This window comes from Prinia subflava, chromosome 8 (assembly GCF_021018805.1).
Source record: "Prinia subflava isolate CZ2003 ecotype Zambia chromosome 8, Cam_Psub_1.2, whole genome shotgun sequence".
Classification (NCBI taxonomy): Eukaryota; Metazoa; Chordata; class Aves; order Passeriformes; family Cisticolidae; genus Prinia; species Prinia subflava.
In genome coordinates this window covers 33,264,051-33,279,126 of record NC_086254.1, presented here as the reverse complement: position 1 = coordinate 33,279,126, position 15,076 = coordinate 33,264,051, and the positions used below count along the sequence as shown (strand labels likewise).

The following is a 15,076-nucleotide window of genomic DNA, read 5'->3' as shown; positions in this document are numbered from 1 at the left end:
ATTATTTCTTAACCTTCCTGCTAACTAATGGAGTTTTACAGGGTTTATCCACCAGAGCTGTTGAACTCAACTGTCTTAAGCAGCAGTCAGATTCCTTCTTAAATTGTTTTTCTTTTGCCTGCCAACAGTAAATGGCATTTACAGCATCTCATGCTGGGCAGTCACCCTCTCCATGCTGCCCCTCAGCTGAGGGGTCTGAGCTGTAGCAGGGATGTGGAAATGCCCCTCTTCTTTTGGAAGAAGGGCCCACCAAGAGAAGCAAAGTGTTTTCCATGCCAGGATCACCTTGCCAGCTCACAACAGCAAGCCAACAGAACAAGACATTTTGCTGAGCAGGATCCCTCAGTTACTGAATGGCTTGCAGGCACCTTTACCTGCAGAATACAATGTCCTTGCAGGGCTTGTGTCCTTGCCTCCAGTTTTGACTTTCTGTCACAATAATTTTGGTAACTTTTCAGACAGAACAAATTCAGTGAGTGCCTGCTCACTGAGAGTAGGCACTCACTGAGTCTGAAAATATAACAGCAGCTTTTGCTTTCCCATGCTGTCTCCAGTTGGCTGCTGGTCTGCTCCTGGGTGAGTCCTGTCCATCCTCCTGCTGTTGCTTACCTGTCTCACTGCCCTGTCACAACACAGGATTATTGTTTAAAATCAGTTAGATTTAAAAATCCCACTTTCAAGGGTGCTGCCTGATGCTCTGCACCATGAAAGAGATAAAAAATGAACACCTGCCCTCCTTCTTATCAGCCCCTTGTTTTCTGTTGAGGCATCGAGACCTCAGGCCTTGCTGAAAAGAGGAAGAGAATTGGGCATTTATCTTTCCTGGCCTGAGGCAAAGCCCCTCGTCCCTCTTTCCATTCTGCAGTGTTAGTTGTTATCCTGGATCCTCACTGACACATACAGGTGTTGAAATTAAAGAGATTTTTTGAGCTCAGCCTCTGTCTCTGACACTCCACAGAATCAGAGAAGGTGTTTGCTGAAACACAGATTGGTCTGGGGCTGTTCCAGCTCATCTACTTTTACTCAGGGATTATGAACAACCACAGTTGTTCATTTTCTCAGCTATCTCGGGTTTTTTTAAGATAACAGTATATCCTACCTCCATTAAAGGCAGATGATGGCCCTGGCAGTGGCTGAGCAGCTCCCTGGAGCTCAGGAATTTTGGGAAACAGCAGAGTCTCCTGCAGATATGGGCTCAGGGCAGGGTTATTAGGGAACAAGATGGGCAATGGGAAACCAAGAGGACCTAAATTTGTCCCCCAGTGTGTGCAGTGCTCAGAAGGGTGTGCAGGGGCTGTCACCAGGCAGAAATGTCGGGCAGTGTGGCAGTGGTGGGACAGTGGATCAGCTCAGCAGGGATGCACTGAGGATGTGCTCTGCACAAAGGAGCTGCTCTCCTGGCGTGGCAGGGCTCAGGTGCCACGGACCAGCCTTGCCCAGGAGAATTCCCTGACACCCTTGCAGGGGTTCTGGCAGGAGCTGTTTGATTCTGAGGGTTTAACCCATTAAAATGCAGCCAGTTTTGCTGGAGACTGATTTGTTAAAGGTGTGCTTTACCTGTGGGAGATCTCAGTTTGGGGGGACACAGCTCCCCAGACACCCCTCAGGAGGGATGCACTCAGAGGAAGGAGTGGCTCTAATGCTTCAGGCAGAGCATTTGGGAAGTGGGGAACTGAGTTTTGCAGAAGGAACCACGACCATAAGATACTCAGTCAGTATTATTTTACCTATGAGAACAACAGGGTGAGAGGGAGGTGTAGGAAAGTGGCACTCAGGGTTTAAAGGATCCATTTGTACCAAAAAACATCAAAATTCACACCTTTCCACAATCCTCCATGATTCTGTGATCACTGACATGCAAAGCTCCACAAAAGACAAACACAGCCAGAGGTAATTCTTACTCCTGCCCCATAGATAATTTTCACTCATAATTAGGTGACCTGCTGAATGCAGTCTAAGGATTTGTAGGGCCGTGGACATGAGATGTTTCCTTTAGTAAATCTTAAAAGAATTTAAAAGTAAAAGACAACCCCACATTTTATCAAATGCATAAAAGGAAAATATACTAAATTCCTTTTTACTGGCTTCCATGGGATTTTTGTGGGGTTTGCTAGTTTAGAAAATATTATAAAAAATAAAGAATAATTTTCAGAATAGGAAGGAGCCTTCACCACTCTGCATGACTGGAGGGATCTGTGTGGCCTCACGTGCCACTCCAGGGAGCACAAAGAGAATTTTTAATGAAGTCTTAATCTCTACCCTGATGTGAAATCCTCTCTGGACATGTTTCCTTTGATTACAGACCCGAGTGCCTGTAAGAAATGCAAGTTAGAAAGCAGCACTGTGTATACATCTCATTATACAACCTGACTGGGAATAAGTTCTCCAAACTTTTAAGAAACTTCTCTTTTGTGTTTGTGGGGTTTGGGGGATTTTTGTTCTGGTTTAGTTTTTTTGGTTTGGTTTTCATTTGTTTTGGTTTTGGTCTGGGTTTTTTTTTCTTGGTTTTGGTTATGTTTGGGTTTGTTTGGGGGTTTTTCTCTCCTTTTTAATCTGAGCCTAGAAGTCACATCCCTGTGTCAGAAACAATTCATGTCATAAACCTCAGTTGGTAACACCTTTAATCAAACTCACTGACATGAGGTGTTCTGTCTGGTAATTCATCCTCAGCAGCTCTGGAAAGGCAGTATGGCCCTGTGAGTTCTTTTATTCTCCCAAATTCCAGAAAAACTTGAGTCCTGCCCCAAGCCCAGAGTGTTGCCTTGCTCTGTGACACTGGGCAAACCAATTGCTCTGTTTAAATCTTGTTTTCTGTTATCTGACACGTGGCCATGTCCTAAGTGTGGTGAGAGAAGGGTCTGGTTCAGACAAACAGCAGAAAGGTACAAGAGACCCCAAAGCAGAGGAACTTTAGGACTTAAGGCAGCTGGGGCAGAGCTCCAGCAGACCAAACCATGATTATTTGCTTATTTTAATGTGTTTCCAAGCCATGTAGGTCAGAAAATATGGTATGAGAATGCAGAATGAGAGCAAGTCCATGAACTAGATGATTATAAACTGCTCAGGAGGTAATTCTGGCTTTATGGAACTCCCCAGACCAGTGACTTCTTTGGGTTTCTCCACAGAATAACTTGAAAATTTCAAGCAGTGTTTGCTCCATAGATACACAAAATTGCTTCTGAAACTACTTTGATGTGCACTGAGTTTTATCTACTCTGTTGGGCTATGGAATAGTTTTTCCTGTGTTATCTGTTGTCATCTTTCTGATGTACTGAGATTTGTACTAGCTTGTTTCCCAACATTCTGAGAAGGAGATAAATAAATGCCTGTAACTCTGAGAGTCAATGCAGAGTGATAAGAAAAGAATATGCCTTCAAAAATGATGGATTACCATAAGAATGTGCATGTTTGCTGTTGTAGGTATAAACCAGCCTCATAAATTTACTATCAAGACAAGAATCTACCACGAAGATGTTGAGCCCTTCCTCCTTTCACAAAATATTTGATTAATATGGAAATACTTGATTTGATTAATATTTAATATTTGATTAATATGGAGAGAGAAAGCTAATGCTGTAATGGGAGAAGGCAAGGATGCTTGTCCTGCTGAAAGAACCCAGCTCACAGGGGAAGGCATTATAGGATTTCCTATGAACAGTCCTGGATTGAAGAACAAGTCCCTTGTTGTAAACTTGTAATGTTTTAACCAAAAAATTGCTACCCCACCTGTGTATTTTTGTGGTACATTGTGTTTGAGTAGGTTTATTTTACTGTCAGTACTGATTCTCTATAGTTTGTATTTGGGGGTCATTTTTGAGGCATTTCCCCTTAGAGACAAAAGCCTAAGTTTGCTCCTTTGGTTAAAAAGAACATTTAGAATACAGACCTATGAATGTAGCTCTGTGTGTATCCTGTTTAGGAACACATTGATTTACAGTAACTATAATCCTATATTTGGGGTCTGGAGTGCCAATATTAAAGAAAATCCATCATGATGACAGTGTAATAAATGTAATATGCATGTTGAAATGAAAAATATAATTCATTTTGATAAGCCTTATATATCCCATATTACTGTGTTCTTTGAGGAACATTCTCCCTGTTCTCTTTCTCTCTCTTAATATATGTCTAAAGTCTTTTCCTTATGTCTTTCCTACCTAGCATCACCCTCTCCTTGTTCATTTTCTGTCCAAAGCAAAACCCTTCAGAGCAAATCTATGTTGAATTCCTACTACTCAGGTACTAGTGCCAGACTTTTCTTTCATTCCTAAATTTCCTTTGCTTTTGTACGTTACCCAATATAACCTATAATAGACCTAATGGGCTTCTGAGTGTGAGACACAGCTAACCTTGTTTTCATTTTCTGTAACTCTTCTTTTCCTGTTGATCCCCCGTTGATTTCCACTGATCCCTGTCGCGTGGGTGAACGGAATTCCACCTCAAAGTTTCCTCAGACACCGTGCCATCGACCACGCTGTTAGGTAAGAGCACAGGTATGGGGTGCTGGCTGAGCTGGGGAGCAGACACCCTCTCATGGCATGAGAATAACTCTGGGAGGAGTTTGGCTGCCAAAACCAGAGCTGATCCTGCTGTCATGTGTTGATCAGAAAGCTTTTGTTTCCTTCATATGCTATTGCTGTGAATTGCTTTCAAAGGAAAGAAACCTTCAAAAATTAAGGGTTAGGAATTTTCTCAAGGACACATTGTTTCTTTTTGTCGGTATTTGGGGTTCTGGGCCCCATTCCCACACGCTGCTTTGCCTTAGGGTTGGTTCTGACTCCTGCAGGGGTCTGTGCCTGTGCAGCTGACACAGAACCACTGAAGAGTTTGGGTTGGGAGGGATCTTTAAAGGCTCTCGAGGCCAAGCCCCTGCCATGGGCAGGAACACTTTCCTCTAGACCAGAGTGCTCAGAGCCCCATCCAACCTGACCCGGAACGTTTCCAGGCATGGGGCATCTTCCACCCCTCTGGGAAACCTGTGCCACTGCCTCACCTCCCTTTTATAATTCAGACTTTGTATCTAGTCTGAATTATCCTGATTTCATGTAAAACCACCCCCCTGTGCTGTGTGTACCTGCCTCAAGTGTTGGAAATGTGAGGATTTGCACCTCTGCAGCAGGTGGGAGCCTGCAGTTTGGGTAAAGTTGCATCTATAAAGGTTATTTAGAGAAATTCCTGGCTGGGTTTGGGGAATTGGCTCCACCTGTTTCTGTGTATGCTGAGAGTTAAATGCTGAATCTTCCAGTCAGTCAGGTATGGATTTGAGAGGATAACAATCAGGCAGGTCCTGAGAGGCAGAGGCTGTTCTGTGGCTGTAGAAGATATAAGAAAGAAATTCTGCCCTGGGAGGGTGGGCAGGCCCTGGCACAGGTGCCCAGAGCAGCTGTGGCTGCTCCTGGATCCCTGGCAGTGCCCAAGGCCAGGCTGGATGAGGCTTGGAGCAGCCTGAGACAGTGGAAATTGTCCCTGCCCATGGCAGGGGACTGGCAGTAGATGGTCTTTGAGTTCCCTTCTCACCCAAACCACTCTGATTCTCTGATTTATGAATTCCTCTGCTATGGAGCAGAAAGATGATGTGTGGCTGATCAGAATCTAGCCAGTGGGATTTATCATTTTGGATTATCTACAATAAATGTTCCTTGCAGACACAGTCATCTGCTGTGACTGCTTCAAACATCACTCAGAACATTTGGAAGGGGCACAGTTAGACCAGGAAGAAATGACAACCAGTGGCTGCTGCTTGGTTTGCAGAGGCTTGGAGGGGCTGCCACAACACACAAACCCATCCTGCTGCCTGCCAAAATGCTGATGGCAAGGAATGAGGCCTCTGAATGGGGTGGGGAAGGAAAGGAGTCCATTCCTCAGGTTTATTCTCATTTCCCAGGGACTCAGTGTCCTCAACAGAAAAGCCTAAAGGCAGGGTTCTCTTTTGGCTGGACTTTAGAAACAGGGCCCTGACCTGCAGTTTGATGGAAGACACCAAACTCTCTCAGTCTGGTGTTTGGCACCTGGGAACACCTGGCCATTCTTTGGGGGAGCTGTTTTCCCCCTCTGCCCTGATGAAATGAAGGTGTGAACTGAACTCGGTACTCTGAAGCCCAAGGGGCAAAGAACAGGTTCCCTCTGTGCTTCTCCTGGCAAAGCAAAAGCCCCCTAAACTTTTAAAACCCCAAAATTTACAGATGAAAAAGAGGAAATAGAACTCTAACCAGCCTTGGGATTATTTAAAACTATTTCAAATTTTTACTAAGCACTATATCTGAGTAAGGATTGATATCCTTGTTTTACACATGGGAAGTTAAGTATAGAACACTTTTAAGACATGAATTACAGAGACTGGTCACTGTCCCAGTTCCACCTGAATTTAACAACCTGTGAAACAGCCCCTGACGTTGGAGAAATTTCAATCTTGTGACTTGCAGACAAATTAAAACCTTGGCGTTCTGGTTCCTCAGACAAATCCATCAGATGCTGGATGTTGCTGTATGAGCAAAATAAGTTTAATTTTTGATGTTTATTAATATGAATTCCCAGGGAAGAAAAATATATCTTGGAAAGGGATCAGTCATCCCACTACCAATATCTGTACCAGCAATTCAGTACTGTTTGTTCCCATCTATTATGTTTTCTGCTAATAAATGTTCTATATTTGCTGTATTGCATGGCTCCCTAGGCTTGGCTGTAACATGTAAGATACAGGAGATTTGGGATTTGCCTCTATTCCAATTCCTGATTAATACCTTTTTATTAATTCATGTTTTTAGTGAAGTCGTTTTCTCGCCCAGTTGTGGACAGCTCTGGACTTTAAATGTTTTGCTCAAACATCTTCATTAGAGAAGGGAATATTTAACACTAAAAAATAAATGAGGTAGATTTCCATGTGAAGATGAGGTAGCACAACCTTAGGGGTGATTTTTGGGGAAAAGATTCATGTCCAGTAGCTCTTGGAGATGTTCAGGAGATCTCTTCAGGGGAACCAGCATGTCCCTCCCTTGCAGCTGTTGGCATCTCCTGGCTGCAGGAAAGGACATTTAGCCTTGTTCTTCTTCCAGCTGCTCACGAGGATCCTCACAATAGTCACTGCCTCCAGAGAGGACAGGGATTTTAGTGCCTTGTAGGTGGGCAGAACAAGAAGACAGAGCTCTCTGATACAGAATTCAGACAAAAACTGGCTGAGCTTGGAAAGACACAGAAATTTTCCATGGATTTTAGACTTCTGTAGCTTTTTTGCCCACCCCTAATCAGTCTGCTGTGTGCACATCCCCAGCCTAGTTTGAATAACTCAAAGATGTTGAGAAGCCACTATCGCTGCTTTAGCAGGTGCCTCCATCAGACTTTTTAAATTGTGGGATGAGCTATTTTTATGCAGTGGATGCTCAAAAATTCAGTGGCTTGACCTGCTCAGGTGCATCAGGAGCCTCCCAGCCAAGTCAGCCTCTAATAAGGGGCTGTGGGAGAGGATTACTGAGGTTGGCCAAGAGCAGAGTGAGCACCAAAGGTTCAGACCTTTGGAGGCTGGGCCTTGAGCTGAATTTCTCTTACATTTCTTCCCGCCTGCAGAACTGGAAAACCCTCTCTTCCAGTCTTCAGTGGCTTGTAGCTTCAAGTGCAGCTTTGAAATTTCCAGTTGTTTTCCAGATGTAACCGAATTTCTCTGGAGGGTGGGTTGATCTGGCAGCCACTTCTTACCGAGGGGGCAAAGAGAGATTTGACTTGGTGAGGTCCACACATCCAAAGAGCTTCACAGTTACACCTGTATCAAATAATCCCAAAGAATTGCCCACCTCACCAAAGCATCTTCTTTGCAACTTTAACAGGATTTTCTTCTATGCTACCTGATGAAGAAAATGTATGCAACAGTTTTTATAAGATCAGAATATTCTTATGTAAGAATATTCTTATAATATCAGAATACTCTAATATTCTTATCAGAATACTCTTATAAGATTAAAATACTCTTATGCTTGGTGTTAACTGAGCAATTCTTACAAAGTTCTAGAATCTAAAAAAGTTACTTTTAAAAGCAATTATAAACATGTAGCTTCTTCATGGCTTTGAAATGGAAGGTGCACCCTCTGCACTCTGTCAAGGCTCTGTCAGAAGGCTTTGCTAAGGAATGTGCCCTTTCAGAGCTCAGTGGATATCATTAGATAAATGATCTTCTGCCTTTGGTTTGCCATACCACTGTTGGTATTGTAGATAGAAAATTAAAGCTGGGTATTCATCATATAATAAAGCCTTGACACACACAAAAAAGCAAATTATTTTTCATCTTGCACCGTATCCCTGGTGTAAGGGGAAGAGGTATTAGCCATGCTCTAGTCACCCTCAGAAGGTGTCAGGGAATTGACAGCCTTTCCTCTAGTGTGGAGAGACTGGCTCTGTGTGTAATTAAATCCATCACAAACACCACTCAAAACATAATTTATTTTGTGCAAAGGGTGTCGTATCGCATCTTATCACTTGCCAAGGCTAAGAGAATAAAAAATATAAGCAGATATGATAACCCTGTCGTTTCAGTCACAGGAGGAATTTGTGGACATTAAAGCAAAAGTTCTGAGAGAAGCTTCCCCACATTTACAAGATGACACATCAGTGCAGCTTTGCTTTTAGATGTGAGGGGCATGGCTGAGTTTCCTGCTCAGGAGACAACGTCATACTCTGTGCCCAGATACCCATTTCTCAGTCTCAGTATGTTTACAAAACAAATGATCTCTGTAAAAGCATCTAAGGCACCCCTGAGGGTGCTCTGGGTGAGCAGGACCCCTCCAGCAGCCTTACTGGGGTGTTGCACAGGGCTCTGATCATACAGAGCCACTTCCAGGCTAACAATCTAATTTCTCAGCTGCTCTTTATCTTATCCATGGAGAAGTTCATCAGTTTTTCTGTGGAGGCAAACATATTTATTTTACTTGTCTGAGTAGCCCAAAAGTACAGAACACAAGGTGGTGTAGCAGCAGGCAAGCAGTAATCACTCACTGTCAGGGTTTCTCATCAAATGGGGGAGATTCCACTGCAGTGACCTCTGCTCCAGCTCCTCCCTGTGTGCTGGACTTGTTACTTCTTGGCACAGTAAGACCTCAGAGTTGATTTCAGCAAGTTCATGATTATTTCCCCAGCAAAGACACTCACAAAAAGCACCATTTCATAGGCAGGGAGAATTTGAAGATATGTGAAGTCAGCATTGTCACATTTGCTTATCTGCAGTTACTAAACACGAGCTGAGATACCTGGAGAGTTTCCTCACCAGCCAAATGATGTAAAAGACAGGGAATCACTAATTTACTGTCCTACAAAATTTCAGGGAGTTAGGTGAGCTCTCAAGCTGATCACAGGATGGTTTGGGTTGGAAGGAACTTTAAAACTCATTTCCTTCCACCCCTGCCATGGGCAGGGACACCTTCCACTGTCCCAGGCTGCTCCAAGCCCTGCTCAACCTGGCTTTAGACACTTCCAGGGATGGAGGATCATGAAAATGCCAGCTTCCAGAATAAAAACACCTGAGTGAGCAAAGAACATCTTAATATGCGGAGTAGCTGTGGCACTGAAAAGGGTTAACAAAGAAGCTGGCAACACTCTTTGCTGGCACAGGCTGCTGATGCTAGAAACAATCCTGTCACAAACAGCGTGTGCCCAGCCTCATGCAGAATACCTGCCTTATTTACAGCTGCACAAACAGAACTGTGGAAAATTAGAAATTGTTCTAGGAAGGAAGCAGAGCCCTGAGCAGCCTGCCCTAATGAGACTTCAGAAGCTCTCAATTGATTTACTTTATCAAAGAGAAACTGAAGAAGTGATTTGATCAGTGCCTGCATGGGTCAGGATTTCAAATGCTCAGAGGGCTCTTTAATCTAACAGAAGGTATAATAAGATTCAGTGCCTGCAATCAAAGCTAAGCAAAATCAAATTGCAATTAAGAAATGTTTAGACAGCAAGGGTAATTAACCATTGCCACAATTTTGGGGGTCAGAATGGAATCACCACCTCTTGAAATGCTTTAATTTCAATTATTTCTTGGAACAGTATTCCATCTTTGAAATGCAGTGAAATATAGTAGTGTGTGTGTTTCTATCAAAAGCACAAGGACATATGACTAGGATAAATGTGCATATGAAATATAATTTAAAAAACAAACCCAGCTGCATGATCCTGTACATTTAGTAGTTTCTGAGCATTATCGTGAATTATTTCCTGCAACTTTCCCATTAAAAAAAAACCCTATTTTCCTGTTTTGTTTTTCTCACTGAAAACTCACCAAAGGCACACATGCTTTATAGGCAATGCCAAACATTTAGTAAAAAGTCTTGGCCAATTTGTCCTGCAAAGTAATCCTCATTTGCAGGGGACTGGGGACACGTTTGTGAGAAGCAGACAGAGAAAAGGGACTGTGGAAAATTACTTTAATTTGCCTTTAGTGCAACAATTAAAGCAGCAGCCTGACTTTGCTGGAATCTTTGTTGTCTTTCCCAGTAATATTGGTGCCAAAAGGAATGAGATGTGCATTATAGCTGCAAACAGAAGGAAAAGCAAAGCCTGTGTGCCAGCCCTCCAAAGACTCTTTTGATTGACTGTGCTAGTGAGCAATCACCTCCTCTTGGGTGGCACCTCCTCTCCCACCTGCATTTTGAGTCGCTCACAAAATTGCTGCAAACACATCCTGAGAGGTGCCCACCCTGCCGAGCTCCTCAGTACCGGGCTTAGCTCCACTCGTGGGGTGATTACGTGGAGAGGGAACAATGTGCATCAGGCTTTATTAGCAGAACGTGTTAAGTGTTAAGTGTTAAGCTTGGCTCACACAGAGCAATTTGTGTCCAGAAAAGCCCCTCTGCATTTTCTTTGGCCCTGATAAAATAAATGCTGGTGGGAGCAACTGAGAGTCCAGAGCTGCTGCTGCTGCTGTTGGGATTTTTTTGAGGTAGCACAAGTGCCATGCATGATGTGTTTGTCACAGAGGGCTGGAGGAGGTGATGGCCTGAACAGCTTCAGCTCTGTGTCCCAGGGTGGAGAGGGGGTGACTCACATCGTGTGATGCTTTTCTTTAGGCAGAAACCCCTGACTGGGTGAGGCACAGGAGCGGGGCTGGCACAGATCACACTCTGCATTCTTCCCTGTGAGGGTGGGCAGGCCCTGGCACAGGGTGCCCAGAGCAGCTGTGGCTGCCCCTGGATCCCTGGCAGTGCCCAAGGCCAGGCTGGACAGGGCTTGGAGCAACCTGGGACAGTGAAACAAGATGGTCCCTTCCAAGCCCAAACCATTCTGTGCTTCTGTGCCACAAGAGCTGTTCCTACAATCAGTGGGATTTGCTCCCATTTTTATCTCATTGACCAAAGAGAATGTTGTCACTATGCCCTCAAAGGCCAGAGGCAGACCCCTCTGTGCTGCTGAGCACCTTCTTCTGCTCCCAGCTCCACACCATGAGTGCCTGCCTCAAGGGAAGTTACTCTGGAAAGAAGGAGCCACCACTTTCCTGGCTCTCACCTCTCCCTGTGACACATCTTTCTGAGAAGTGAGCCAAGTACACAGAATTAAAGGAACTGATGAAGAGAGAAATTAGTAATTGCCTGCAAAGGAGCTGGCTGAGCTGAGCTCCATTTTACAAGTCGCCTGTGCTCTGCGTGTGCCCTGCCCGAATTAGCACCAGAACCACACATTAGTTTTAAGACTCCCTCTCGAATTGGGATCTCGTAATGTTTTTTAATTGGGGCTGATAAAAATGTGGCATTACTTGCAGGTTCCTCAGAGAAGCCAATTGTGAAATTGGGTTTGTATTAAACCTAATGATGGAAAATTAAGCATAGTACGTCTGTCGGAAATGGTCCGCGATAAAAATCTTCTCCTTTTCATTACAGGAGGTTAATAGGGAATAGGAGAGCAAAGATGCACTGGGAAAGCCAATCCAACTAGGGGAATTAATAAGCCTTGAAATTCCCTCTGTTCAGAGTTCTCACACTGTCATTAGCTGGAGCATTAGGGATGATTATACAAATGCTTTGGATGTTACTCTTCCTTAAATCCCAAATTTATTCACATTTTGTGTGTGAGGCTTGCTTTTCTTGAATCATAGTTTTGTAAATCCCTGAGTGAGGAATGTGTCTATGTTTATGAGAACCTGGGACTCAGAAATCCTGGGATTCAGGAGTCCAACCTTCAAAGCAGATGATCACTGTGCTAATTTATTTCAGAGGAGCAGGCTGTGTTCAGCATCTCTGATAATTCACCCCCAGTCATGTTTATGTCCACTGGTGATCAGCTTGCCCTGCAGCAGTGTCCACTGCTGGCATTCCTGTCTCCTCACAGTCCTGCAGCTGCCAAACAGAGCACATCCCTGCTTTCACATCACCCCCATACCCAATAATAAACCAGCTGAAGTGCTCTTTGTCACGTCTGTGCTTTGCCAGCTGCTCAGGAGGCAGTGGGATGCCCTGAACTCTCTGCTCCTGCCCATCTTTGCAGGAGGGACATGGGCAGCCCCTGCCCAAACACCACAGGGAAAGAGCGATTTCTCAAACAGAGAAATTTTTACAAGACTATTTCTGCCTCACAGAAATCACCCTGAAATTGCAGTTTGATTTATTTATTTTTTACCCCTTTATAAACATGTCTGTAGTGTTGCTCTCGAGGGGTGGTGTTTCAGCTCTTTGTCAGTGAACTTGCTGTAAGAAACAAAACCTGTGTGTTTTGTTTCACAGCTCAAGGGGCTTTTGTGAACAATCTGAGGGAGGTGCATTTTCTGTTTGCTAATACCTTGGTTTGGATAAGGCCAGAAAGAATTGATGCAGGTTTTATGTGTGAAAGGAGCTGAGCATCTCACGTCCCTGCAATCAGACTGAAAAAACAGTGCTATATTTGGCCAACTACTTAAAATTGGACAGCTCTGCTAGATAAGTCATTGAATTTTTCATTTAGTCTGAGTTCCTGTTGTTGAGGATTGTTACAGTCAATTGTTTGGTTATTGAAGTTATTATTTAAGTTATTTTCTGTTAGTATTCTGGGAATATTTTGTTGTTCATACAGTTTTGCTGGGCATATGAGGTTGCAATTCCATCTGCATAGTGATAGACTTCTTTAAATCCACTTCTTTCAAAAAAAACCCTTTTCTATTAAGTTTACATATCTGAAATTTAAATTTCTGCACACAAGACATTATTATTCTGGTTTAATTTTTTTTTCCTGATGATATTACAACTTTGTCATTGACATACAAAATTTTAGGCCCGAACTAGCAGAGCAGTTGAATTTGCCTCAGCACCCTGACTTATTTGAAATGCTAATCATTAGCTTGCCGTTCACTCAGGTCCCTCTCAGTTATCTCATGCTGTGCACCCCAAATCCTGCCTGAATCTCTTGCTCATCTGCATGTATCTCTGAGCCGTGTTCTGTGCAGGTTTGGGAAGACAGGAGCTCCGTAGCTCTGTTGGAGTTGCTGTGGGCAGCTCACCCTTGATGTGCCATATCCTTGCTAGCCTGACTGGCTGCTCACTCTCTTTTGGGGTCTGACTGCTTGACACAAAAAAAAAAAAAATCCAGGTGTCTTTCTGGGCATTTTAGACAAGCGCGCGTTTTCTGTTCATTCCTTTACCTCCTTTTTGCCCACACCAATCCGCGGGGTGGTATAAAACAAACAGAGAGGGGAGGAAAGTGGAGATACCAGGTGGTGACAGCTTGTTCTGCCTCCTGTCCCCCCAACAGACAGCAGCCACGGCGAGCTGGCGCAGCCCACGCTGACCATCCAGACGCACCCGTACCGCGGCTGCGAGCCCGTGGAGATGTCCTACCCGCGCGGGCAGTTCCAGCCCGCCATCCGCGTGGCTGACCTGCTGCAGCACATCACCCAGATGAAGAGGGGACAGGGCTACGGCTTCAAGGAGGAGTACGAGGTGAGAGGAACCTCTCTTCATGGGACTGAGTGGGGGAGTTGCACTCACGAGGGGTAGAAACTTGGGAGAGGAGAGTAGTTGGTTTTGAGAGCTTCTTTTCTTTAATTCACCCTCTTAATCCTTTTCTTTCTGATTTTGGTTTTGAGGGCGGGATTTTGCAGCACTGTCAGTCTTTGGAGGCCTCTGTACCAAAACCCCTTCCTTTCCTCACAGCCTGGCTCACACTGCTCAAGGCAAACATCAATAAAAAGGGACTGTGGGGCTGCTCACTACAGCAGCAAGTGGGTGACACTGTGCTCATCCCCCTGTCCTATCAAGAGCAGACAGTAAATACTCGACAGGAGCTGAACCCAGCACAGGACATGCAGTCCCACAGTCCCGTCCCTATCCATGTTTGCCTTGAGCAGTGTGAGCCAGGCTGTCAGAAAAGGAAGGGGTTTTGCCTGAGCTTTTTGGGAGCTCCAAGCCCTCTCTCCTAATCATACTAAATTACAGTGCAATGACCTGAATGCACAATCGTCAAGTCAAGGGCAGGTATTTGTGTAGCTTAAATGAAGGTGGAATTTTCCATCACGATCAAACCTCTGTGCTTGACTGACATCCTCTACCAGCTCCATGTGAGGAGAGGAGTAAAAGATAGTCTGGAAAAATGAAAGCTGCCCTCTTTCCCCTCTCCTCTTCCCCCTGCAAGCTGGAATGACCAGGAATTTAATCCACGTTGGATCCATGATGTTGGGATTGGAAGAGGAAAACACATTTAGAGCAGAGCAAACAGAAGAGGGAAACAGCATCAAACATATGTGAGACTCAGCTCTAGCAAGCAATAATTATAATGAATGTAGTAAGCTCGTGGGAAGGCAATAAGAGATTAATATGGATAGTGGCACTAAAACTATTTAAAAATAATGTAACAGCTGTGAAAATAAGTTACTTAATGAAAACAGCTCACTTTTCCACCCTGCAAGTAAGAGTCCATGGGGTCTGTGTCCTCAGTGCTGAGGTTTGCTGTAATTGAGAGCCTGTCTTTTCCTGGTCCTCACCAGGGAGTGTTTTTCTGATCAGATGGCATCAAAAACTGTCACAGCAAATGTTTCTGAAGCTGTAGGTTAACCAGGTCTAGGCACTCTTGCCCCCTATATAAAGGGTGCTAACTAAACTATCAGTATAAAGAGCTTTGTTTAATATTGGAAAAGGGTAAT

The 15,076-nt window shown here is 44.2% G+C and overlaps 1 protein-coding gene across 2 annotated transcripts in view; it reads left to right on the top strand.

Annotated features, from left to right (window-relative positions):
* Nucleotides 1-15,076, top strand: part of PTPRT (protein tyrosine phosphatase receptor type T) — a 446,577-nt gene that overhangs the window by 385,928 nt on the left and 45,573 nt on the right. For both annotated transcript variants that reach the window (XM_063404659.1, XM_063404660.1), the window contains 2 exons: nt 4,446-4,481; nt 13,690-13,877. In XM_063404659.1, the coding sequence (XP_063260729.1) occupies nt 4,446-4,481; nt 13,690-13,877 (224 nt within the window). The remainder of the gene's footprint in view (nt 1-4,445; nt 4,482-13,689; nt 13,878-15,076) is intronic.